This window comes from Octopus bimaculoides, chromosome 16 (genome assembly GCF_046866305.1).
Source record: "Octopus bimaculoides isolate indiv1 chromosome 16, ASM4686630v1, whole genome shotgun sequence".
Lineage (NCBI taxonomy): Eukaryota > Metazoa > Mollusca > Cephalopoda > Octopoda > Octopodidae > Octopus > Octopus bimaculoides.
In genome coordinates this window covers 26495591-26521955 of record NC_142943.1, presented here as the reverse complement: position 1 = coordinate 26521955, position 26365 = coordinate 26495591, and the positions used below count along the sequence as shown (strand labels likewise).

The window sequence follows — 26365 nt, the reverse complement described above, 5'->3', positions numbered from 1 at the left end:
TATCATTGGTACATATGGTATTCTCAAAGGGGTACGTCCTACATAGTTGTGATCTGATGGAGTTCCCTGGCTTTTCAACAATCTTAACGTTGAATTTGGACTCCATCAGAGCTTTTCTAAACCTACGCGCTAGTTCTCCATGGGCTGTGGCCTCTACAAACATCACTCCTTGATATCTGTCGGTTTTATACCACGTGTTCTCTTTGTTGGCTTTGTCACAAATTCTTTGTATCTTATTCCATTCTTTGTTTCTATATCTAGGGCAGGTACCACTGGTATCATTACTTATAATCTTATCTAACCTCTTTATAGCTCCCCTGTATACTTGAACCTTATCTTTCTGATCATATCTAGAGAACTGTATGCGGTGCATGAAGTTCTGTATATGTTTTTTCGTTTCATAGGGTTCGCATAGTGGGGAGATGTTGTTCATTATCCTAACTAAGTCTGCTATCAGTATGTTAATTTTCATGTTGTGTGACAAAGCTGAGTTCTTGTGAACAACATGTTTTGAAGCTATGGGTTTCATATAATATGAGTGGAGGAGCTGCACTCTATTGTTCACAGTCTCTAACCAAAGTTCAGTATCAAGTACCGGGAGCCTATTTTTGGGGTGTTTAGTCGGGTAATCTATAGTTACCTTGATACTTTGGTGGATGGAGTTAGCTATTTGCTGGATGCTCTCCATTACGTTCCTTTCTGTTTCTACATGACCGTCACTAGAGTTGGTCCTAACTATGATATTAATGTCATCTACATATCTGCTGTAAAGTAGAAGAGTTGTGGACTGTTCTGCTAACATATGTTTGAGTTTTCTGTCCCACCAGGTCATGAAGAGGCCGGCCACATCTCCAGCTACACAAACGCCGATGGCTGCACCTTGAACCTGCATGTATACTTTTTTGTTGAACTTTACTATGTGGTTCTTCAAGGTGGTTTTTATACTGGCCCCTATTGCGTGACCAAATCATTTCTTTTACCTGATTGTTGTTCTCAGGGTTTTGGGTGGGTGCAGTCCAGCCACTCCAGCCACTCCAGCGTTCAGTGGTGCTTTTTTTCGCTGCTGAAGTGATGGTGGGTGGTCTTCCCCTCTGTGGCCTGGTGGGGCAGAATCTACTGAGGTCATGGTCATCTAAATAGTTACTGTCGTAGCTGAGTCTGAGGAGGAAGCCCAGTTCCCTCGTGTAGACCTTGCGGAACTCCACTTCACTCTCACAGATCACCTGAATGCATATCTCCACACCAAAATCTATGTCTATAGATGAGTAAGAACGTAGTTGATTACAGTACAAAGTTTGTTCACCTTCAGATTTCACCTGGTGCTATCCAGTAGTTGTAGTATTATACGTACTTCCAAATTTGTGTTTGGGCTTCTGTAGTTTGTCGATAAATAATTGAAGAAATTGGAGGGAACAAGAAGGAGTACAGTTGAATATTTATTTGCAATCACTACCATTGTTTACACGTAGCATAGCTCTCCAGGCTTGCAGGTATTTGGTTATTTAACCGTTTCCCTGAATTTTGAAATCTAGCTGTGTTCCCTCAGGCAATATATATACATATGCATCTACATATACACAGCTATACACACATACACATACTCACACCTGCATGCACACATATTATGTAATCAATGGGGTTATGATATTATTGGTGTGTTAGTATAGAAAGGCTTGGGGGAAGAAAGAGTAGAGGGAGAGAGTCCATTGAATGCTTCTTCTTTTTCAAAGCGGTGTTTGTGAGTGTGTGTGTGTGTGTGTGTATGAGTCTAAGCATGAGTATGCATGTAGATGTATATATGTGTGGGAACATGTATGTGTACGTATGGGCGTGTATAAATGTAGATATATAGTAAACAATGTATATGTACAGAGAAACTATAGCCAGCATTGTTTTCTTGCCACAACGCTTCGTATCGAGACGTCAGATGTAAACGAACAGTCGATCGGTGATATAAATGGGTAATATACGCCGCACATTACCCATTTTTATCTTCGATTTCATTATTTGTTTACATCTGACGTCTCGATATGAAACGTTGTAGCAAAAAATCACTGCTGGCTGTAATTTCTAACAGAATATCTGTAGAAATAACCTTAAGGGAAATATGTTAAGAGCGCTGCTAAATCAGTAGAACGTGTTGTTGACTTATAAAAAAATTGATATAGTTTATAGTATATTATGGTTGCATAAAGAAATACCAAGTACCTACAAGTTATTAATGAATATCTTGTGAATTCTTAAAGGTCAGCCAAGGAAAATCGCTAGTGTAACCAACCAATCAACATTGCAAAGGGATCGAATGCCTTTCCCTTTAAAACGGCTATCCCTCTAACAGCGGCAAGCCACCATCCCATTTCATCCATATATTCAGATCAGGTTAGTAAAAGATCTTCAGCTAGAACACATCTCTTGATAGTTCAGTGGCTACTACTAATTCGGAGGCCTCAACAGACAAATAGGAATCATTTGAAGCCGAGAATCTGAGATTACGGAGACAATATTTATATATCGCCTGAGGAAACACAATTAGATTTCAGAATGCATGGAAACGGTTACATAACCAAATATCTGCAAACCTGGAGAACTACATAGCGTGGAAACAATTGTAGTGATTGCAAAAGAATGTAAAGCCGTACTCTTTGTTTTTGACTCGAACGCCTTCAATTCTCTCTCTCTCTCTCTCTCTCTCTCTCTCTCTCTCTCTCTCTCTCTCTCTCTCTCTCTCTATATATATATATATATATATATATATATATATATATATATATATTGCGGAGATGTACTTGCATAGCAAGTGACCTGATCTGAGATCGTGTGCTGGAACGAAAACAATTGCAGCGTGGAAGGTGTTTCTAAGCCATTTAAAATAACACACAAAATCCGTTAGATTCACTTCAACATTTAAATTTAATTTGTCAAAATATTTTCGTCGCTTTGAGACCGCGACCTGTTCACTGACAAAATTCTGTGCTGCACAGATTTTGTATGTTATTTTAAATGGCTTATAAACACCTTCCACGCTGCAATTATATATATATATATATATATATATAATTTGCCCTACTTATACAAAAGAGTCAGTAGCTGGTTCAATCATTGCGTAATATAGTAGTTATCACTACTAATAAAGAAACTATATTTTGCTCTATGATTATGTAAAATAGTAAACTAATCCGTTACTACGAGAAAAAAAGACTGCTCCATATATGTGAAAAATAATAAACAGCTGTACATTGGTATACTGGAAAATGTATTAAGATATTCAGAAGCAAAAATTATTAGGATGCTGTTAATACAAAGTCTTTGATGAAATTCCAAACACTCATTGGTCATAATTTCTGCAAACAGAAGTAATAAAGAAATAAATGAAAAACATTAAAATATTACTTGGGGTTCTTCATCTCCATAACTCTCTTCTTCAGCTGACTCACTCTCAGAATATAGTGATCTGCAAAAAATGAACCAAGGAGGAGGTTTAAGATTAGTGAAAATTATTTGTCATATGGAGTGTAGGTAACATTCTGGACCTTTGCACTTCATCTAAAAGTTAAGAAAAGGAGAAAAGTGATATTGTTGCATGGGATGGGAGCAAGAAACAATGGAATATTATTGAAAGACTAATACAGGAGGTGAGGGGAAAGACGACCAAGAGGAAGTTAAGGTCAGAATGCGTCAGTGATCAGAGGAGTGAGTCAGAGGTTAGAGGAATGGTCAGAGGTTAGAGGAATGGTCAGAGGTTAGAGGAATGGTCAGAGGTCTGGTGAGCAAAGGCGGTGGAGGAAGCTAAGAACATGAGAGGAAAATGTAGAAAGAGTCAGTGAGGATTATGAATAAATTTAAGAAGTAATATCTATGTATATTTAAACCTGTTGGGAAATTAGGAATACGTTTCAATAAGTAGCTTTGAACAATTTTATTTCAAAGAGAGGTCAGCAAATTTTGACGAAGTGTTCAGACAGTAAAACTCGTCAGTTTGATTTTTATAACAAGCTGCTGAAAATATAGTTCATAGACTTCATTTCACATCAAAAGGTATAAATCTTTATCTATTTACATTTACGCATAAAGTCTGATGCGTAAATACTCTTATAATTAATATCAAGTCAGCAAATTTGTCCAATTTTCATATGGCATTTAATCGGTACAATTTTGTTTATATAGTCTTCTGCAATTTATCTCAGTTTTGTGGGATGTGTGGGTGTTTGAGATCTGAAGAACTGTGAAAGACAGTAAATCTGCTTAATTCAATTCACATCTCTAGATTTACTTCTGCATCAATGTATTATTTCTTACATAAAATAAGACCTCAAATTTCAACAATTTTGGTAAGGTATTTTGTTTTACCGTTTTATAATTCAGCTAATACACTATATTTTCTTCAGATGCATATTAAGACACAAACAAACAATAACATTAAAAGAGATAAACTGATAAGTTAAACATTTCTGAAATGACTGTATGCCTTTGGTGGAGATACTTAGCGTTTATGGGACAAATTTCACAGCGACACTAAATACACTTATGCGTGATAAATATAGGAGGTGCAAAGTGGATGAGAGATTGATAAACATGAGAATAACAACGTCAACTTTTAAAATGGCAAACCGCCTAAATCGTCTAAAATTACTTATACATATAGAATATAAGAGAGAAATAACGATAGATATCAACATTAAGAAAAACATAAATAAAATAGGATCCAAAAATTGAAGGATGTTCCATCTACGGCCGTTCCAGTGGTACGTTACTGGTCATGGTTAAAAATTAAATATTCTATATATGCAATTTCCCTTCATCAGGATGATGTCCTCCTTGGTAAACGTCGATTTCTTTATTGACCACTGGGTGCCAAACAGAGGAGACGATACAAATGAAAGTAGTCGATATAACGAATGATTTTACACGAAAATAAGCGAATTATGATTGTTCAAATAGTTACAAATACAATGAAGTGGGGGATAGGTTCAGCTTCGACCCCACAATCCCCGTGCTACCACTGTAACATTTTTATAAATTTATGGATACACCATGCAGGTACATTAATTCTCAACATACTCGCAACAGCTTTCCATCTTTTCCCAACATATATCAGGTGACAGGCATTTTCTCCCCACCCTTATTCTCCTCTTTAGGTGGAAAATGAGGAAATAACCCAGCTCATGGCTGGAGATGGGGATGCCTGTCACAATTCATTTCAAACACTCTATATTTAGTATATTCATAAGCGTTCTACTTATGATTTGAGATCAGGTGGTACGTCCATCTCATTCCTTTGTATTTGCATTCGGGGCTTGCAGGGTGTTGTTAATCAGGCCCTCGTAAATTTGTGAGGAGAAAGCCTTCCTCAGAGGGCCTATGCCGTTTTTAATAGAATTTTTAGGCTATTATAATTCAATCTGTCGATTGAAAATATCGGCATATTTTCGGAAATATTTCCTTCGATGTTTTCAGTTACATTAACAATGTTAGGAATGCCTCTTAATTTCTGCAGTAGTGACTCATTTGTCATTACTATCGTATAATTTGTGCCCGAGTGGGTGGGGATCGATTTGGACTGGGGACTTTTAAGTGTCTGTGTGCTTTGTTTGTTCCTTTTAGTTTAAGTTGTAGGGCTAGTTGCGGTGGACTGGATCGTTATTTCTCTTTTGTGTTTTCTGGTGATTTTCTGCCATCCTTCCTTTGTGTCTCTTTCATCTCCTCCTCTTTTTCGCTTTCTGCTGATATCTAGCTGTGAGTCTCACTGTGTGTCCCGTCTGTCCCTTCCTTTGTTGTCTCGATAGGAGTGGGCATCACTGCTTTTTCGGGGAGGAGATTGGTAATCGGCCCTAATGTGGCCTGTTTTTGGCCACACTTGTAGCAACGAGGCTTCCTCTCCTCGACCATGACTCGCAATTTGCTCTCCCCCACCGGTATGGATGGAGTCTATTATATTTTCTAAATCATCAGAGGTTGCTTGGATGAGCATTTCGATCGCCTCCCCGCCAATTTTGTAATCCCAAAGCAGTAGCTTGGATAATATTTATTTTATCCTGCAAGCCCGTCTTTATGGTAGCCACCAGCCAAACAGGGTCTACCTCAGGTGAAATATCTAGTACCCTAATCTTGGAAGTTTGCCTTGCAAGATAAATAAGTAGGGGTACCACCTCAGCAGTTTTTAGTGGCTCTGTTGAAGCTTGTTTAGCCATTTCTTCCGATTTGAAGCGAACGTCTATTGTAGCATACTTCGCTCCTCAAGTGATGTATGCCAAGTCGTTCCATACTGGCCGCAAGCACAGTTCTATGGCCTCCTTACTTGCATTATCCAGTTTTTTTGCTTTTGACAACAAAAGGTTTATATATCACAGTGCACCGATTCCTTTCACGCGAGTCTTCCATACCACTTCTTTTGCTATAGCAAATCACAGTGAGAAAACAAGCATTGCCTTCTTTGTTAAAAGAGAAAGGAGGAGCAATCTTTAAAATCGGCTCGGAAGACAGTTGTACTCTTCCCAGCCGTGACAGCAGATGTTCTACGTAAACCCAAATTTCAGAAATTGCACAATCGATAGACGGTTTCCCTGTCCTGGTCGCATCTTGGGCACATAGGTGAACAAGGGGCACCATACCTTGCGAGTTTATCGCGAATTGGTAAGGCTCCTCGGTAATACTGCCAGGCCAGGGATACCTAGAAGTTATCCGAGAGTCCTGGCTCCAATGTCCTTCGAAACAAGCTGGCTAGTTGACCATCATCGAAGCCTAGAGTCTCCTTCAGGTCGTCGTCATACTTAGCTCTACCAAACCTGTATAGAATCACGAGGTGGAACTCCCGCTGCTGGCGTTACCTGTGCGAGTGAGAAGCGAGAGTGCATGACGACACTCCACTTGTCAAGCTTTCAACTTTTGTCTACGCTTAATCCATGGTTCTAGTTCACTAAAATTAGTAAACTGAGGAAGTAACAATCGAACGAACGGAGACCACACTCGTTCACCGTCCAGGCAGATCCACAGGTGCCTCCGCCTTAGCGCTTGTCTGCGCATCAACAGCCAAGGTATCCCCAGCCTACCCTTTAGCAGGTGTTGTCACTAGATAGGGTGCTTTACAAGAGAAGCTCCACATTTCCGAAAAGAAGCGAAAGAGCAGACGCTTCAACTTGATCAGCCACGAATGGGGGAAAGGCAAACGGTTAAGCGGAAGGTAAACACCTCTGCGACCTCCACTGTTCCTTTCAGAGATAGCCGTTGTTCAGACCAGATTTGAATTAGGTGGGTCACACTGGTCGTCACCTCACCCCGATTCTTATCTATCTGGAGATCTGGACCAAACCAAACCCCTAGCATTTTGACAAATGCCCCCGTCCAACCCCTACGACGTTGTTGGGAGGTATCGTCTTGCCTCTCCAGGTGCCGAGTTGCAAGCCAACTGACTTATCCCGGTTAACGTTTGCTCCTGCCACCGTTTCGGAGGCTTTAATGGCCTCGCTAACACTCTGGATGTTTCATCTAGGATACGATGACGGTGATGTCATCCGCGTATTCCGTAAGCATCCTTCTACAACCTAGATCGTGCAGGACGTTCCTAAAATTCTCCAACTTCCACAGAAAAGGCTCCAGAACCAACACACAGAGAAGAGGATAGATGAGACACCCTTGACAAACTGAGCGTTTGATGTTGAACGGCTTAGTGAAAAAAAACTTCCATCCGAACGATCGATTCGATGTTGCTATATAAAGCGATGATCCACCCGCGGAAGACGAGGCCAAGCCCGAACGCCGCGAGGACTGATACCAGATACCGATAGTCAATCCTGTCAAAATCTTTACACTGGTCTAAATGGGTAGGAGGCCCATCCGTTAACCTTCTCTAAGGTGTAGCGTATAAGGTGGAGATTGTTGTGTATATGTCTGCCAGGAACAGCACAGGTTTGTGCTTCTCCGACGAGTCCGCCCACGACACGCCCCAACCTTTTTACTAAGACCTTGGCTATAATCTTCAACTCTGCGTTAATCAGAGTAATGGGCCGGAAATTATCTATAATAACCCCTCGTTTGCGTACTTTCTAAGCAGCGTCTCCATTCCCCGGCTCACAAACCCATTCTGCTGTCACTGTAATAAGGCTCGTAGCATCTCCGCAGCCGTGATCGGCCCTTCACAGCAATCACTTTCCCGCCACGAGGAAGTCTGTGAAGTGCCTCCTGCACACCGGCCCTTCACCCCTCCCAAAAAGCAGGGCGAAATGCTCCTGAAATACCTTATACATCTCCTCGGGTTCGATTATTAAGCTCAATTGATGATTTGTCATAGACTTTATTGCGCCATCATTTCCACGTTGGGTGTCTGTCACACGCGTCCATTCAGCAGCTTTGTTTCCTTCACGTCCCATTGCTCGTTGCTTAGCTCTGATTACGTATCCATCGTTTTTAGCCTCAAGATGTTGGTTAAGAGCCAATCTCGCAACTAAAATTCTGGGCGCAGAACCAGATTCCAGTGCTTCACCTAGGGCCCTATTTCACTAATTACAATCCTGTCTAAATAAGATCTAGATGACCCATTGCTATTAGTCCTTCTCCACAATGGAGAATCTGGGACATCTAGCCAAAACCTATCTCAATATCCGTTTAGAAAGGGAAAAAAAGTCTCTTTGACTACTCAGTCTGGGCTCTGTGGCAACTACAATATCCATTCGATGCGACCTAAGGTCATTAAGGAAACTACCTCGGTTCCAATCCGACCCTAGGCCGCGTACTTTCAAATAACCTACATTAAGTATATCCATAAAGATTGTACTTACGATTTGAGATGGGGTGGAACGTCCATCTCAGTTCTTTGTATTTGCGTCCGGGGCTTGCGAGATGTCGTTGACTAGGCCCTCATAAATTTGCGAGGAGAAATCTTCCTCAGAGGGCTTATGTTATCTTTAATAGAATTTTTAAGGCATTATAATTCATTCTGTCAATTGTAAAAATCGCTGTTTCCGAGAAGAGTTTTCCGTTCAAAGTTTTTAATTACGTTCACAGTGTTAGGCACGTCATTTAATTTCTGCAGTAGTGATTTATTATTTGTCACTACTACAGTATAATTCGTATCTAGGTGAGTGGAGAACAGTTTGGACTGGGGTTTTATAGTTATCTCTGTGCTCTGTTTGTCATTTATGTTTTTGCTGTCGGGCTAGCGGGGTTGGATTGGGTCGGTGATTATAGTTTCTTTTTCCTGGTGATTTTCTGTCACCCTTCCTCTTGTGTTTCATCCATCTCCTTCTAATCTGTTTCGCTTTCTCTCGATACCTCACCGGGTATCCCATCTGTCGTTTCTTTTGGTGTCTCGACAGGTGGGGTTATTGCCGATTTTTCGGGGCAGGTTTGGTAATCGGCCTAATGTGGCCTTTTGAGTCACACTTGTAGCATCGACGCTTCCTCCCCTCGACCATGACTCGCAACTTGCTCTTCCCCACCTGTATGGTGTCGATTATATTTTCTAAATCGTCAGAGGCTGCCTGGATGAGCATTTTGAGGCCCTCCACCTGCCTATTTTGTAATTCCAATGCGGTGGCTTGAAAAACAGCTTTTTTATCCTCCAAGCCCGTCCTTATGGCTTCCACCAGCCAAGAAGGGTCTACCTCAGGTGGAATGTATCCTACTCTAATCTTTGGAATCGGCCTTCCAAGATAAGTAGTTAGAAGTACCGCCTCAGCTATTTTAGCGGCTCTGTTGAAGCCTGCTTGATCTTTTCTTTCGATTTATAGCGCATATCTCTCGTGGCATACTTCACCCCTCTCATGCTGTATGCCACGTCGCTCCAAACTGGTCGTAGGCACAGTTCCACGCCCTCCTTACTTGCATATTTTTAGACTTGACGAAAAAAGATTTATATATCACAGTGCACCGCAGTGCTCTGAGAGTGGTTTCACTGGGAGGGTTAACTACTGTCCCATTCCTCTCCCATTTTAGCATCCCTTTATATTTTACCGGTTCATCGCTTTCACAGTTGCCATTCTTTCTAGCAACTCCGGCTGCTGCCGCAAAATTCACTTTTCTTCCCTTTACGAAATCCTCGCCTGATGGCATACTTCTTTGTCTGAACCGCTTTCGCAGTTTGACATATTTTTCCTAGTACTGGCCCCAGGTTCGACACTGGTTCTGGTCTTTATGGGTGATTTATCCATTTTGTCAAGTCACAATATTAATAGCAATATTTTCCTCCTTCACACAAGGGTGGAGATGTTAACAAAATCTGCCAGAAACAGAAAACACGGTGCTTTACAAAGTTCAACAACGCAAGAATACTTCTAACCGTTAAGGCAGCAACAATAGACAAAAGCAAATCTTCAAACTGACTCCGACTTGGTGAATTTCAGCGTTTTATTAATCTAGCAGAATCAAAATTTCTTAATAAAATGTTTTACAGCTCGAATGCAAATGATCCCATGTCTTCTATGAGCGGAAGATTCGAAATACTCGGTAATCGCAATTCTACTTACAAACATTATTCTAATTCAATTACCTAGTTGATCTAATTTTATAGATTTTTAGAAATGTAGAGTGAAATTCAGGAGGGAATCGCGTCTGAAAACTTATTTAACGTATTAGCATCATATAATTCAAGGATTAGATACGATTCCCTTACACACAATGTGCACCTATCAGAACCATTACCATATGAGGGAGACCTCGCAATTATAGACCACGTCAGGTTAAAAAGCATGTTACTAACCCTAAGTTTATTTATAAAAGCAGCTAAGGTAGTAGAATTCTTATCCTTAGGGTTTGAACAGGAATTCAGATGGGCCCAATCCTTTTGAAATCTATCGTACTACTTATATATATATATATATATATATATATATATATATATATATATATATATATATATATATATATATCTTGTTTTGTCTATTGGGTAGGCTGACTCTACATTTATACACAACATTGTATCGAAGACATGATCCTGCCAGCGGACAATTGTTTGATATCAAGATCAAAGAATTTTTTACAAAATTTTCTTAAATTCAATTTTTAGCCTTTCAGCACCGAGATTTGACAGACCGCGTGCAATAAATAGAGCATAGTCGCTATATAAAACTCCGGAGAGTTTATGGAAGCTACTTTTTATTTACACGAGGAGATACAGGCCCACTAAATCCTTAATTTGTGAAGAGTATGACGAGCCCATCATTATATCGAATAGGCCCGTGGAATCAGCCTTTACTCAATTTTGTTCATTGTAATCGATCAAGGCCATCCTGGCAGTCAGAATATCTATGGCCGACTTAGGGATGTCAGTAGAATTACGGGCGAATATTAATGCTTTGTTAAGCAAAATAAGGGATCAACAAACTAAGTGACTTGATCTGCTCAACAGCTGTAGTGATATCCAGGACCTTAGCGAAGAAAAAAATCCCAGTCAAATCTCAACCCCCAAACTAGAAACAGATCATAAGCAAAATTCAAAAACAAAAGAAAGATTTATCCCTACTCTGTGGAGGATCAAAGAAAGATCAAAAATGAAAAATAAAAACGGTCCATATAACAAGATAATACAACATAAAAAATATAGAAGATACCTGGGAGGTAAAAGAAAAGAATTAAACAGGGCATAGCAGTAAAACGTTGCCGCATAAAACGCTATGAAAAACGTGAAAGCTTCTTCTATCAAAGTAGAGAATTCAAAATAAACAATAAACGTTTTTATTGTGATTCAGTCATACTGGGAAGCAATATGGAGCAAAAAAAGCAGCAAAAATGCTTAGTGGATTAGTAGGGAAAAGGAAAGAAAGTACACAATAGAACAATAGATATGGCCCACCATCACAGGCCAAGACCTCACGGACACAGTAAGGAGTACCAGCAACTGGAAAACTCCAGGGATAGACAAGGTCCCCAACTTCTGGTTCAAGTACCTCACCTGTACACATAACCACTTAGCAGCAGCATTCAATTGATTAAGTGATCCAGAATCAACACCAAACTTGATGCTAGAAGGAAAAACACCCTAATTCTACACAAAATTACAGAGCAATAACATACCTGCCAACATTCTACAAGACCCTAAAACCAATCATCTATAACGGGCTTATAAAGCACTTGGAAAGCAACAATGCTATACCAGATGAACTAAAAAGGGTACTGGACAGGGATATGTGGTTGTAAATTGAGTCACTATAGAGGACTGTAAGAGGAGAAAGATAAACATGTACATGATTTGCATTGATTACCAGAAAGAGAAAGCATTCGACAATGTTCCACGCCTTTAGATACTGGAATCTCTCCACACAAATAAGGTAGCCCTACCACTACTAAAATATATTGAACATGAAGTGATAAGCTGGAAAACAAATATAACATTAAAAAATTACTCAATAGTTATTAAAATTCAACCTATACCCATAAGAAGAGGGATTTTCCAGGGAGACTCACAGTCACTCCTGCTTTTTCGCCTTTCTCTAACCCCGCAAACAAACTTGTTAAACGAAACTACCAAGCGTTAAAGGTGCTATGAGCAAAAAATAAGCCATCTCCTGTCTATGGATGACATAAAACATTTCGCTAAAAGCACCATGGAACAGAGAAACCTTAGCAAAATTGCTCAAAGTTTCAGCAATAACATTGGGATGAGATTGGGTTGGACAAATATGCTAGAGTCACACTGAGAAAAAGCAAATTATTCAGCACTGAAAACTCTGCACTTGGCATAGACATCGAAATTAGAGAATTAGACCACAACCACCCATACAAATATCTAGGAATAGACGAAACAGCTATAATACAACACACAGAAATGATTGAGAAAATTAGGAGAGAGTATTACGGAAGAGTAAGACTAATATTAAACACTGAACTATATGCTGAAAATAAGATAATAGGGATAAATACGTGAGCTATATCAGTCATAAACTACAGCTTTAACTTAATAAACTGGAAGATCAGTGAATTGAAAAACCTAGATAGAAAAACCAGAAAACTACTAACGACGTATCGAAGTCATCACCCCAAAGCAGAAAGGGACAGAATATACCTATCTCGCTCAGAAGGAGGCCGTGGCCTTATACAGAGAGATAATTATTAGATACCCGCTTTGTTTAGAAAGAATATTTTTATATAATACTCCTCAATTAATTTGCTTTCTTCATCTAATAGGCTATCGTAGATATTGAGTTTGATTTGAGTGGTAACTATAAAAGTTCCTTTCACTACTTATTCTCTTCACAGCCTCTAAACGAACGAATGAATAATGGTATCAGTTATAAATATTTCCTCATTGATAAAATTTGTTTCTGTGCGCAGGTCAAACTGTATCTGGAAACTATCTCCTCGTGCTTTACAACGAGAATAACATTTATCTTTGCGAATGGAATTGGTCCATTTGACTGTTCTTACGTATGCATTATATAATATGGATTTACAGCTAAACTGTTATTTTGCCTCTTATTGTTTCCGTAATTTTCCTCTTTTCTTTGACTATGTGTGTAATTATGTATACATACATACATATATGTGTGTGTGTGCGCGCGCGTGTGTGTGTGTATGTGTGTGTGTATGTGTGTGTGTGTGCGTGTGTGCATATGTGTGTGTGTAACCCAATCGGTTTTCTCTACTGTATTATCAAACTTGCTCATCTTACCTTTAATCCAATTATCGCCATTGCTCCTGAATAGTAATAGTAATTAAATATAAACGCTGCATACAAAAGTAAAATTTCTGTTAGTTAATTTTTCTCTCTGAAAAATTTCTAATAGGAAATTCCTTACATGTCTGTCTAAAATATAAAATTCATTAGCAAATGAAACGTGCGTAATGGTAACTAAATAATAGCAATGAATTTTCCAAATTCTTATTTTATTATGCAATAACTCTGCAAGTAATATTTCTAGAATTTCTAACCAAAATAAATATTTTGCAGAAACATAGAATCAGCATAAGGTGCATACTGGGTTGTAATGATGGAATAAGCAGAAATCAGATGTATTGGAAGAAAGAAGCTATATATATATATATATATATATATATATATATTGTTGTACTTGGGGATGGTCATATTGCCAGTTTAGCCAATAAAAACACACGCACTGTATATTTGGTGTTAATTTGCTTCAGCTTTATATTACATTAATCTTAATCTTATTTCGGCCAGAGTTCTTTCGTCACACTTCTGTGACCTCATCAGTGGTCCTTTGTTTCCTTCCTTCTTATGTGTGTCTCACCTTGCTAACTATCAGCCATTTTGTATTTTGTATTCCTATTGTATGTGTCTACGCATGCGTGTCCTTCAATGTGTCTGTGTCTTTTGTAAGTGCATGTGTGTATGGGGAGTGTCTGTATCACCTATATACTCTGTTAATACGTGTTCGTTTGTATTTGTTTTTATTTATTTATTTGTTCATGTGTGTGTGTTTTTTTTGTGAGGGTTTTCTGTGTTTAATTAAATTTTGTTAACGTATATATATATATATATATATATATATATATATATATATATATATATATATATATATATATATATATATATATATATATATATATTAAGGGATCAGCAATAAATTGATAATCCTTTACCCTTTTAATTTGTTATATATATATATATATATATATATATATATATATATATATATATATATATATATATGCATATATGGGACGTCACGAACAGTAAACAATATCAAATGTGAAAACAAATGAGTTCAATACGCAAACAACGAGAGAAACAAATGGAAAACAGGACAAGTAACATAAAGAATGAGCCTTTATCAGTTGTCAGCTGTCTATCTATTCATCATTTCGAGCATTGAACGACAATATGAGTCTTCGAAGACAGTTGCTCCCATAAGTACAAAAGTAAAATTCAGGATTTATTGAGGGTCAAAGTGGGGAACAAAAACAGGATAGTGGAGACATACAAGGAAACCGAATGAAAACCAACCGGGGTGGGGGTTCGTTAGACCAGAACGAGAGTAAATTAGTGAACGCTGGAGAAATATTTTCTTTGACAAGAGAAAAGATAGAAGAGAGAGATAGTATATGTCCAGCCCTGAAAGAAAAGAAAGATAATCACGTGAGGAAAAGAAAGATGGAAGATGGTCACATGTGAGCAACGAGAGAGAGAGTAAAGGAGAAATAGGGGGAGAGAGTGACAGATAGAAAACGGTGAAGGGGAGAAAAAAGGGAATTAGAGAAAGGATGAGAGAAAACGATAGGGAAGAAAACAGTATAGAGTGGGGTCGCATCAAAAAGAGTAAGATAAACTTACTTGAAAATGGATGCGTAGCATTCAATCAAATAATAATATGTGGTTGGCACTCTGCCGGTTACGACATCGAGGGTTTCAGTTGATCCAATCAACGGAACAGCATTCTCTTGAAATTAACGTGCAAGTGGCTGAGCACTCCACAGACACGTGTACCCTTAACGTAGTTCTCGGGTAGATTCAGCGTGACACAGAGTGTGACAAGGCTGTCCGTTGGAAATACAGGTACAACAGAAACAAGAAGGAAGAGTGAGAGAAAGTTGTGGTGAAAGAGTACAGCAGGGTTTGCCACCATCTCCTGCTGGAGCGTTGTGGAACTTTTGGTGTTTTCGCTCAATAAATACTCACAACGCCCGGTCTGGGAATCGAAACCGCGACCCTACGACCGCGAGTCCGCTGTCCTAACCACTGGGCCATTGCGCGTCCACCAAATAAAATTATAATTTATATATAAATATATGCATATAATATATGTATATGTGTGTGCGTGTGTGTGTGTATTTAATTATATTATATTTTGTTATATTATATTGGAATGAGGTATTAAGTTATTTCTCTTTTGAAATAAGGTTGTTGAAGCTTGAACAACATTTTAAGAAGTAAAACAGGAACAAGTATATCTTTTACAAATAAAACAAGAATAAATTATGCAGAATTTGAATGCTTCTTATTCGATAAACCGGCTATCAACTGCGTTATTTCGAAGTCAATGCCATGTAAACTTTTATACACACACACAGACACACACACGCGGTTTTGTGTGTGTGAGTGTGTGTGTGTACATGTATGCAATTACAATAGAATAAATGTATAACCAAGCAAACAACTGGTATCAGTTATGTTATAACATTTGTGTATTCAAACATGAGGGTTGAGTTCTGATAAAAATATACATCACAAGTCTAGATGAGCAGATGGTCCATCTTGTGCAAAAATAATGGTTGCTCTGTGTATAGCAGTGATCTATTCCATCATCGGAGAGGGGATGAGGAAGAGCTTTAATAGAGAGCTTTGTTCTACTAAAGTATGGGGGAGAGTGAAAAGTTTAAACAAAGAAAGGCAGGGAAAACAATGTCATTGTAATATGAGGGTAGATAGGAAGTAACATTCACTGCGAGATATAGATGTAGGAATTTCTAAATTGATAAAGGAAAATGTATAGAAAGGAATAATTTGTGCCAATATGTGCAGAGGAGGATGGTAAATGGTACGATGTGAAGAAGACCATGTGCATAATAGCGACAGCAAATGGGGCAAGTATGTTAGAATTATCTATTAAATAGACGGGCCATCGTGGATGGGAGTTACATACAAGATAAAGTATACTATGTACCGCAGTTTGATATGGTAGTCAATGTAATGCGTGTGGGAAAGAAAGCCTTACGGTAAATATGGGGTGGAGAAGAGATGCTATAGGGCTGGAAAACAAATCAAATAGAAATTTAAAACCCCGATAGCTGCAATGAATCTCTGATAGACTGAGTGACTGTAACAATAAGGAAAGAATATTTTAAATCATAAGCTCAATGAAGACTATGCGTATTGTGAAGTGTGTTAGAGAAGCAACGAAGGAGTGAAGACAGGCAGATCTTAAAGTTAATGCATAAACAGAGAATATCTAAAATACTTCTTTAAATATGCCAATTGACAACTGAATTGTAATTATAATCAGAATGGAAAGTGAAAATAAGGACTATGGAATCATACGGAGTTGGAATAAGTTGTACATTTAGAATTGGGTAAACGAATAAAGATATCACAATAGGTATATAGAATTATAGTCAGATAAAAAATTATGAATAATGTGATGGGCTACGAATTAAAACAAATGAAATAAATCATGAAATGCATTCACTTTACGTGCGCCAGAATTATGTTGTGAAATTTGGGGCATTCCATGTAACGCACAGTTAGTTTTTTTTGTTTTTTTTTTGATAAATTTTTTAAGCTTGGAATCAGCTGCGAATATGTTTATTTTGCAGTGCCTGATAACCCGAGTTGATTTCATCGATTACAACTTGTTGGGTTCTGTTCACCAGGAAATATTTAAATCTGGGTAGCAGGATTCCAATATTTGACAACTTTAATTGGAAGGTATTGTCGCCGACTCAATCAAAAACTTTGTTTTAGTGAAGATATATAAAATCAGAGTTTGAACCTGATCTCAAAGCTTTAAAGACATCCTTGAAGTGATGTAAAAGCTGTAGTATGCATTCTCTGCTGCAACAAAGGCCATGCTCATTGGAAATTAAGAGATTGTTACTCTTCAAGGAGCCAGATATCCTTGGTCTCACCTTTTAAAAACTTTGATGATATGTGAATTGAGTGATATCGGGTAACAGTTAACTGTGAAAGACCTGTTTCCCTTTATAAAGACTGGGATGACAGATTGAGATAACAACTGATTCGGTATATAGACTGTTTCTAAAGAATTTCTTCAGAAGTTAGTTAGGAGTGTTGCATGTTGGTATTTGTATCTTTTCAGGACACTGGCGAGGAATCTATCAGGGCCAACAGCGGATTCGTACTTGATTTCAATCATTGCTGTTATTGTGTCTGAGACAGTAAAACTTGCCAAAGGTATATAAGCTGGAGAGTTTGTTCAGATCTTTTGCGTCAATATCTTTGGGATCACTAGAGATGGAGCAATATTGTTTCTATAATCCTTCTGCCATTTCTTTAGCATCGTGATAGAGTAAGTTGTTATAATCTATCAGCGGACAAATGAGTGAGACAGCAGTTCTTTGTTAGCATCTGACTTGAAGAATGTTGGGTTCTGTTTGATTTTTCCACGAAGCCCTTTGGCTGTCAACGTAGGTCTTCATGCTGATCTGCAGATGATAGTTTCCAAATTCAAGCCTTTTTATTGATTCTGAATGTGGATACTGCTGGTGATAGTATTTTAATTGGTTGAATTTTTAGAATTAAGTCTTTTGACTCTTGATGAGTGTTTTCCTTTTTCTCTCTCTTGCAATTCTACTGCACAAAGTGCTTATGAATTTTCATAGGAGCGTGCTTGGGTAACAACATTCTCAGACGTGCATAGGTGACAATGTTCTCAAATGTCTGACATGTTGCTTCAATATCAGACGAAGTATGAGTGAAGGACTCGTCAATAGGCGACAGATCGTTTCTAATTACATTATTCTTTCGTCTGCTTTCTATAGATTGGTGCTCTCGAACAAGTAGAAAGGAAACAGTAAACGGTTTGGTTTCGGTACGCCCAAAACTAAGTTTACAGAATACCTTGTTGTTATCACAGAGAACTTTTTAATTGAAATGCTAAGGATGGGACTAGATTGGTGTTATGCAAATTATACGTTGTTAATTTATAATAGCCATGTGTAACTGTTATGCAAATTGTGCTAGGATTCGAGTGACTTCCCTTGATACAAAGAGCATGCGCTTTTGACAGGAAAGAAAGAGAGAGAACGGCCATTTGGAATAACGTACGTTGTGTCAAGACTATCGTGGATAACACTATAAGAGGCCTTTCTATTTAGGACTATGCCTAGAAATTAGCTTCTTTGAACCAAGATTTACTGGTTATACATTACAATCAAAGAAACTACTTTCTGAAAATACACAATTTGAAGAAGTTGCTGAGCAGTCTATAGAGAAAGAAAGTTGTGAAAGAACGTTTACGATAGGGAAAGATACTTGAAACCTGACAGATTGAATGTAGGAGCAACGTAGCAACTGCAGCACAGGATGAAGATAAATATGATTTACCATTGGCAGTATCACATCAGCTGGTTCACCCTTCCGAGTAACCTCTATGTTTATACTGAACAATAGCTACAAAACCGAAGCATTAATTGATAGCGGTAGCACTGACAAGAGCTTCATCAGTAAGAAGCTAGTGAACACACTCAACAGCAAGACGGTCAAATTGAAAAACGGCATTGGTACGGCTTCTGCATCTCTTTCTGCGGAATCCAAGAGATACTGCACTGTTTCACTAACCCTGAATAATCATGAATACTACAATGTGAAACTGTACGTGCTCAGAAACTAATGCGCTGGGTACTGGGTACGTGCTCAGAAACTAATTCCGAGTACTGATTTCCAAGAACGGCATGAAAGTATTACCATACAATACGGAGGACAGAGAAGAGACCACCATTAACATTTACCGCACAAGCAGATATGAAAACTGATCCTCCAAAGCTATTCGCTCATCTGAAAGAGGACTGTAAACCTATTGCAGCCAAGTCGCGAAAATACTCGGAACGTGATCGAGAATTCATCAGAACAGAAGTACGCCGCTTAGCAAATGCGAACATTATTGAATCTAATAACTCAGCTTGGAGATCGCAAGTGCTAGTTGTTCAAGAAACAAAAAGCTCAGAATGGTGATTGACTACTTAGAGACGATTAACAAATATACACAGCTTCATGCCTACCCTCTTCCTAAAATTTATGAGTTAGTGAACACTATCGCCAAGAATAAAGTCTACAGTACAATAGGCTTACGTTCGGCATACTATCAGATTCTTCTATCAGACAAAGACCGTCAATTCAATGTCTTTGAAGCTGATGGTACGTTATGGCATTATACTAGGATTCTATTCGTAGTAACTAACTGCAATGCATGTTTCTAACGTATAATGGACGACTTCGTGAGTAAATCCAAGCTGCGAAATGCGTTCCAATTCATAGACAATTTAACCATATGTGGGAAAGATCAAATAGACAACGATAAAAATTTAGAAAAATTGAAATGGCAGCAAAAAGTGAGTAGCTCACCATGAATGAAGACAAATACGTTTACTCATCAACAACTTTTGACTTTCTTGGATACCGTATCTCACACAATACCCACACCCCTGACCATAAAGGCTTGCTCCACTCCTCAATCTTCCTATACCAACCGACCAGAAATCATTAAAACGAATAGTCGATATGTTTTCTTATTATAATAAGTGGATCTCCAGATTTTCTGATAAAATATAACCTCTCAATAACGTATTAAATTTCCTCTAAACAGCCATCAAGTAAACGTATTTGAGTCATTAAAGGTAAAACTAGCCAATGCTGTCATTGAAGTAATAGATGAGAACATTCCATTTACTGTTGAGACGGATGCTTCGGATTTTGCTATATCTGCCACACTAAATCAGGATGGAAGACCAATCGCATTCCATTCTTGCACGTTACAAGGTAGCGAACAGTACCAATCCTCAGTTTAAAAGGAAGCCCAAGCAATTATCGAATCAATTTATCATTGGAGACACTTTCTTCTAGGTAGACATTTTACATTAATTACTGATCGACATTCTGTTGCATTCGTGTATAATTATAAATCAATACCTTAAATTCTTTAAGGACCAGATATCGAAAGATATAGATTCTTAGTGGGTTATTCAATATGACGAAGAAAATTTATCTGGAAATGTGTCTACTTACATAACATCTAAAGATGTCAATGCCATAGGCGGTTGAGTTTGTGATTCAGTTCTTTCATGCTAGAGAAAAGAGGAAAACAATGTTAATTGTCGAAAGAAACGTTTGGGTTAGTATTTCTAGGTATAGAAAACAAGTCTTAAGTAAAATATATGTTTGAAGGAGGAGGTATATAAGTAACAGTAGTAAGCAAGAGACAAAGAATAACTACATCTAAAAGTCTAAAAACTACACACGGATATAGACACAGAAAAATCCATTTACAGAAAAAGATAAACAGTTTTAATTTCAATTTAGTTTTAGAGATTTCATCATGGTTAGCATCATTGATTTCAAATGAAGATCTGAAATCGTATTTACAACTATTTTATTTTTATGAGGTTCAGTATTTTTGATATCAGTGCAGATCCTTTAATATCTCATTAATTTAGATATAATAAAATAAAATCTTTAAGAAAATAAAATCATCAGATGTAATAAGAAACACAGTTTATATAGTATACATGAATTATAAAGTTCACATCCTGAAATCATCAAAAGACTCCCAAAAGCCTAAAATTCACGGAAGGAAAACTGTAAAGACATTAAATAATTTTATAAGTTGCAGAAAGTTTTTTAAAAATTATCATGAACATATAAATATCATTTAATGTAAGGTTATTTAAGTGTGTGTGGAGGCGCAATGGCCCAGTGGTTAGGGCAGCGGACTCGCAGTCTTAGGATCGCGGTTTCGATTCCCAGACCGGGTGCTGTGAGTGTTTATTGAGCGAAAACACCTAACGCTCCACGAGGCCCCGGCAGGGGATGGTGGTGAACCCTGCTGTACTCTTTTATCAGAACTTTCTCTCACTCTTTCTTCCTGTTTCTGTTGTATATATATTTCAAAGGGACAGCCTTGTCACACTCTGTGTCACGCTCAATCTCCCCGAGAACTACGTTAAGGGTACACGTGTCTGTGGAGTGCTCAGCCACTTGCTCTTTAATTTCACGAGCTGGCTGTTCCGTTGATCGGATCAACTGATTACTCGTCGTCGTAATCGACTGAGTGCCAACAAATTTAACCGTGTACATCTTAATTCTACATTTTCCGAATTGAAAAACGAACATAATTTTATACAATATTTTACATCAAATTTGTACAACCTTTGCAATGATTGTGCAGTCTAAACAGGAACTAACTTCTTATCTTTCTCAATTCAACCATGATTGCAGGGGTCTTGCACAAATACTATTCCCTTATGAACGTAATCCAAACGGTTCCTTGTTACACTAGGGTATTAGTTTTAGTGACATAGATATATATATATTCTCAGAAGATCAACATAAGAATCAACAAAGCAAACCTGACTGGAGTACAGCATATATATATATATATGTTTATATATATGTTTATATATAACGATGGCCACTAAAGTGGGCATTTAATGTGCTAGAAGTAGATCACATGTTGTCTCTACTAAGACCTAATGGTTCTCGAAAGAAATTCAGCGAAATACCAAAACGTATGCGGGCAAGACTGAAAATTACATAAATAAAACATTATTATTCATGGCCCGGTTTCGAAATTAACACTCTTATCGAATGTCTGCTTCTCTTCAGCGTCTTAGTAGACATAACATGTGATCTACTTCAAGCACATTAAATGTCCACTTTAGTGGTCATCGTTATATATAAACATATACATTAATCCCCAGAGATCTCAGATATTTTTTCTGAATCCCTCTGATTCTTTAAATGTGCTAGCTTCCTGGTAATAAATCGATATTAATTGATATCTGATTTTTTACCCTATGTTTTAATTTAATTAACCATAACCAAGTTCTCAAAGTGGATATATGCGACGCAGTAACTATTTTCTGCAGATATATTCCCGGAATTAGCGCGCCAAAACGAAGGCTTTTGATTTTTACCATTAAGTTGTAATTAACAGAACCATACACACGTTTGCCTCTGGGGGTGAACAACATTGGGTAAGAGTGTTAATTTCGAAACCTGTCCGTGAATAATAATGTTTTATTTTTGTAATTTTCACTGTCTTGCCCGCATACGTTTTGGTATTTCGCTGAATTTCGTTTGAGAACCATTAGGTCTTAGTAGACACAACATGTGATCTACTTCTAGCACATGAAATGTCCACTTTAGTGGGCATCGTTATATATAAACATATACTTTAATCTCCTAGGATCTCAAATATTTTTTCTGAATCTCTCTGATTCTTTACCCTATATTTTAATATGTATGTATGCATATATATATATATATATATGTGTGTGTGTGTGTGTGTGTGTGTGTGTGTTTGTGTGTGTGTGTGTGTGTATGTATATATATATATGTATATATATATATATATATATATATATATATATATATATATATATATATATATGTGTGTGTGTGTGTGTGTGTGTGTGTGTGTGTGTGTGTGTGTGTGTGTGTGTGTAAGGTCGGACACCAGTTTTTTTTTATGTAGGTTGTTTGTTATCACAACAGGTCGTTGAAATGTGAGATATACTATATCTTTATTTATAATGTTTTCATTCGTAATTTATAACGAATATTATTGTTTATTAATTAAAAGTTATAATGATAATTTCGTTACTTATAACTTAATTATAAGTATTTATCACTAAGCATAACTCTTAGTTTAGTTTAGGCTGCGTAAATGTTATGATCTATACATGACAAGACGCTGAATGAGCGTTTATTACGTGCATGTATGTTGAAGGTTTAGATTATATTTTCTTGACCGTTACACATAAAAAAATAGTTTCATTAATATACAGAAATAAATTCAACAAGTTGAAAGAAACGAGAAGTAAAAGGAATTAAGTTACTACATTAATTTATTATATACATATTTGTACATTTATAGAAATTTAGAAACAAAGCATTTCATCGTAGAGAATTTACAACTTAAATTTATTATTAACTAGTTTCTCATTCTAACTAATAAGGTTTCACGACAATTCAATATTGTCGGATTTCAGTATTGAACATGGCATATATATTAGCCTATACTCAAAAGGGTGAGTGTCGTGGACTTGAGTAACATCCAACGATCACTGGAGATTTTGCCGAAAATCAGGTTTTTTATAACTACTCATACACGAATCATAGAACCGTAACCCCGTGAAAGATTTTTTCAACGAAGTTCATAATTCGTATAAGGGCAGTAATTTTTAACCAATGAGAAATCAATAATTTCTCATGTTCGGGCAAACGAACTTACGTTCTCTCTCCGCCTCTTATGAGTTTGCTACAATATATATATATATATATATATATATATATATATATATATATATATATATATATATATATATATATATCGGGTTGTCAAGAAAGTTCTTGCGGTTTTTAACCTTTAAATTCAGATGCACATATCTCGGCTCAGACAAAACTTTATTAATCGAAATAAGCACCATCAGAATCAACACACTTTTGTCAACGCGAAGCAATTTTATTTATGCCAGTAGCGTGAAATTTCTGCGTTCTGGTGGCGATGAAGTCGTTGAAGACGTGTTTGGCATCGTCTTGGTTTCTGAAGCATTTCTCACGCAAGAAGTTGTCGAAATGCTTGAAAATGTGGTAGTAGATAGGCGACAGGTCTAGTGAGCATGGCGGATGGGTCAGAGTTTCGTAGCCCAATTCATTCAACTACTGCAGGGTCAGTTGTGCGACGTGCGGCCGAGTGTTGTCGTGGAGAAAAGTTGGTCCTTTTCTATTGACCAATGCTGGCTGTTGTTGTCAGAGTTTCTTATGCATTTCCTCCATTTGCTGACAGTACTTCTCCGTTGTAATGTTTAACCTGAATCCAAAAATCTGTGATGGATGAGACTGGCCGTAAACCATCAAACAGTCACCATGACCTTCTTCTGGTGCACCTTTAGCTTCGGGAAGTGCTGTGGACCTTCGTCGGCGTCGTCTAACCACTGAGATGAGCGTCGCCGGTTTTCGTAAAGAATCCGCTTTTCATCGCAAGTCACAATCTGGTCGAGAAACGGGTAGTTCTTGTTGCGTAAAATAAGGGAAGATGCACTTCAAAATGGAGTTTAATTTTTTTTTTTGGTTGTCATTCAATTCGTGCGGCACCCATTTCTCAAATATTTTTTGTTTTTCCAATCTCTTTCAAGTGGTTGGAAATTGTCGTGTACGTTACGTCAAATTCTGAAGCAAGTTCTGGAACAGTTGCGGGTGGATTGGCTTCGACTAAGGCTCTTAGTTGATCGTTGTCAACATCCGATGGCCGACCACTACGCTTATCTTCAAGATTCTCGCCACCGCTACGAAATTTCTTGAACCAGCATTGTGCTGGACGTTCATTAGTGGTTCATGGGCCAAACGCATCGTTAATATCGCGAGCTGTTTCAGCACCTTTTGAGCCTAGCTTGAACTGGAATAAGTAAATTGTGCGAATTTGCTTTTTGTCTATGTTGTATTCAACGTTCCGGAAAAAATGACCTAATTATTCAAAAAGAAAAAGAGTAACACGATTAGACAGAACGAAAAACGGGCTTTAAAATGTTATATGAAGTCAAAGTAATTTAAAGAAAATTAATTTGAAAAGACATCATTTAAAGCCAAAATTAAAAACCCTGCAAGAACTTTCTTGACAACCTAATATGTATATATACATATAATAATTATTATTATTATCATTATTATTATTAATATTATTATTATTATTATTCAGTAGTTTTATTTTTATAACGTGCTTTCACTTCACTACCGAGCGCAGCTCTGTGCGCCTTGGGTATGTGCTGTGGTTTGCTGTGGTGCTCTTATGTTTACTGTATTGAAAGTGTTTTGCGTAGAATGTGTGCAGTACCCAGTAGTGCAATTTTCTGTATGTTATATATATTTGTAAGTCCTGGGGTTTTTGTTATGTATTTGTCTGAATATTTTTTTTATTATACCTAAGGCACCTACTATGATAGGAATTGTTTCTGTTTTTAGATTCCACATTCGAGTTATCTCTATTTCCAGGTCTTTGTATTTTGAAAGTTTTTCCATTTCTTTTAGAGAAACGTTTATTATTATTATTATTATTATTATTATTATTATTATTATTATTATTATTATTATTATTATTATTATTATTATTATTATTTCGTAAGAAATATATAGAACTGCTTAAGAAGTGTTCGCGTCGAACCCAAGACAAAAGATAAGAATTAAAATAAAAACCCAAATTCGGCTATCAACTTTTATTTTACAAAAGTATACATAGTTATAAATTCGATTTTAAATTTATATATACATATATTAATACATATCGACATATAAAATATATACGAATATGTTTAATAATATAAATATATATAAATATAGATAAACTAAACATTGTCAGAATGAGCTTTTCTAATGAGGATACCTTTCCTGATGAAGGGGACATTTTCTGCATGGATTGTAAAATTTGTCTTAATTTTTCTCCCGGGACATGAACTCTGGAAACGGCCGTAGAAAGTAAATTTCTTCTGATTATATTATATAGTATTTATACATTTGAAAAGAAAAAATTCTTTAACACTCTTAATGTTTCTTAATTTTAGTATAGAAAAATATTTTTACCAGCTCTCTTTTCCTCACATTTTTCCATATATATCCCACGTATATTCTATTTACATGTGTTTTTATGTATATTTATATTATAAATATATATATAAATACACATAAAAATACATGTAAATAGAATGTACGTGGAATATGAATGGAAAAATGTAAGGAAAAGAGAACTGGTAA

General features: G+C 37.1%; 1 protein-coding gene across 8 annotated transcripts in view; it reads right to left on the bottom strand.

Moving 5' to 3' along the window:
- LOC106871768 (uncharacterized) overlaps nt 1-26365 on the bottom strand; it is a 1221261-nt gene that overhangs the window by 1153777 nt on the left and 41119 nt on the right. For all 8 annotated transcript variants that reach the window (XR_016244689.1, XR_016244690.1, XM_089364843.1 and 5 more), the window contains exons 4-5: nt 20627-20685; nt 3391-3451 (exon numbers count right to left, since the gene is read on the bottom strand). Coding sequence is in view for 6 of the 8 variants with exons in the window: in XM_089364843.1 (XP_089220969.1) it covers nt 3391-3451; nt 20627-20685 (120 nt within the window). In the remaining 2 variants the exon portion in view is untranslated. The remainder of the gene's footprint in view (nt 1-3390; nt 3452-20626; nt 20686-26365) is intronic.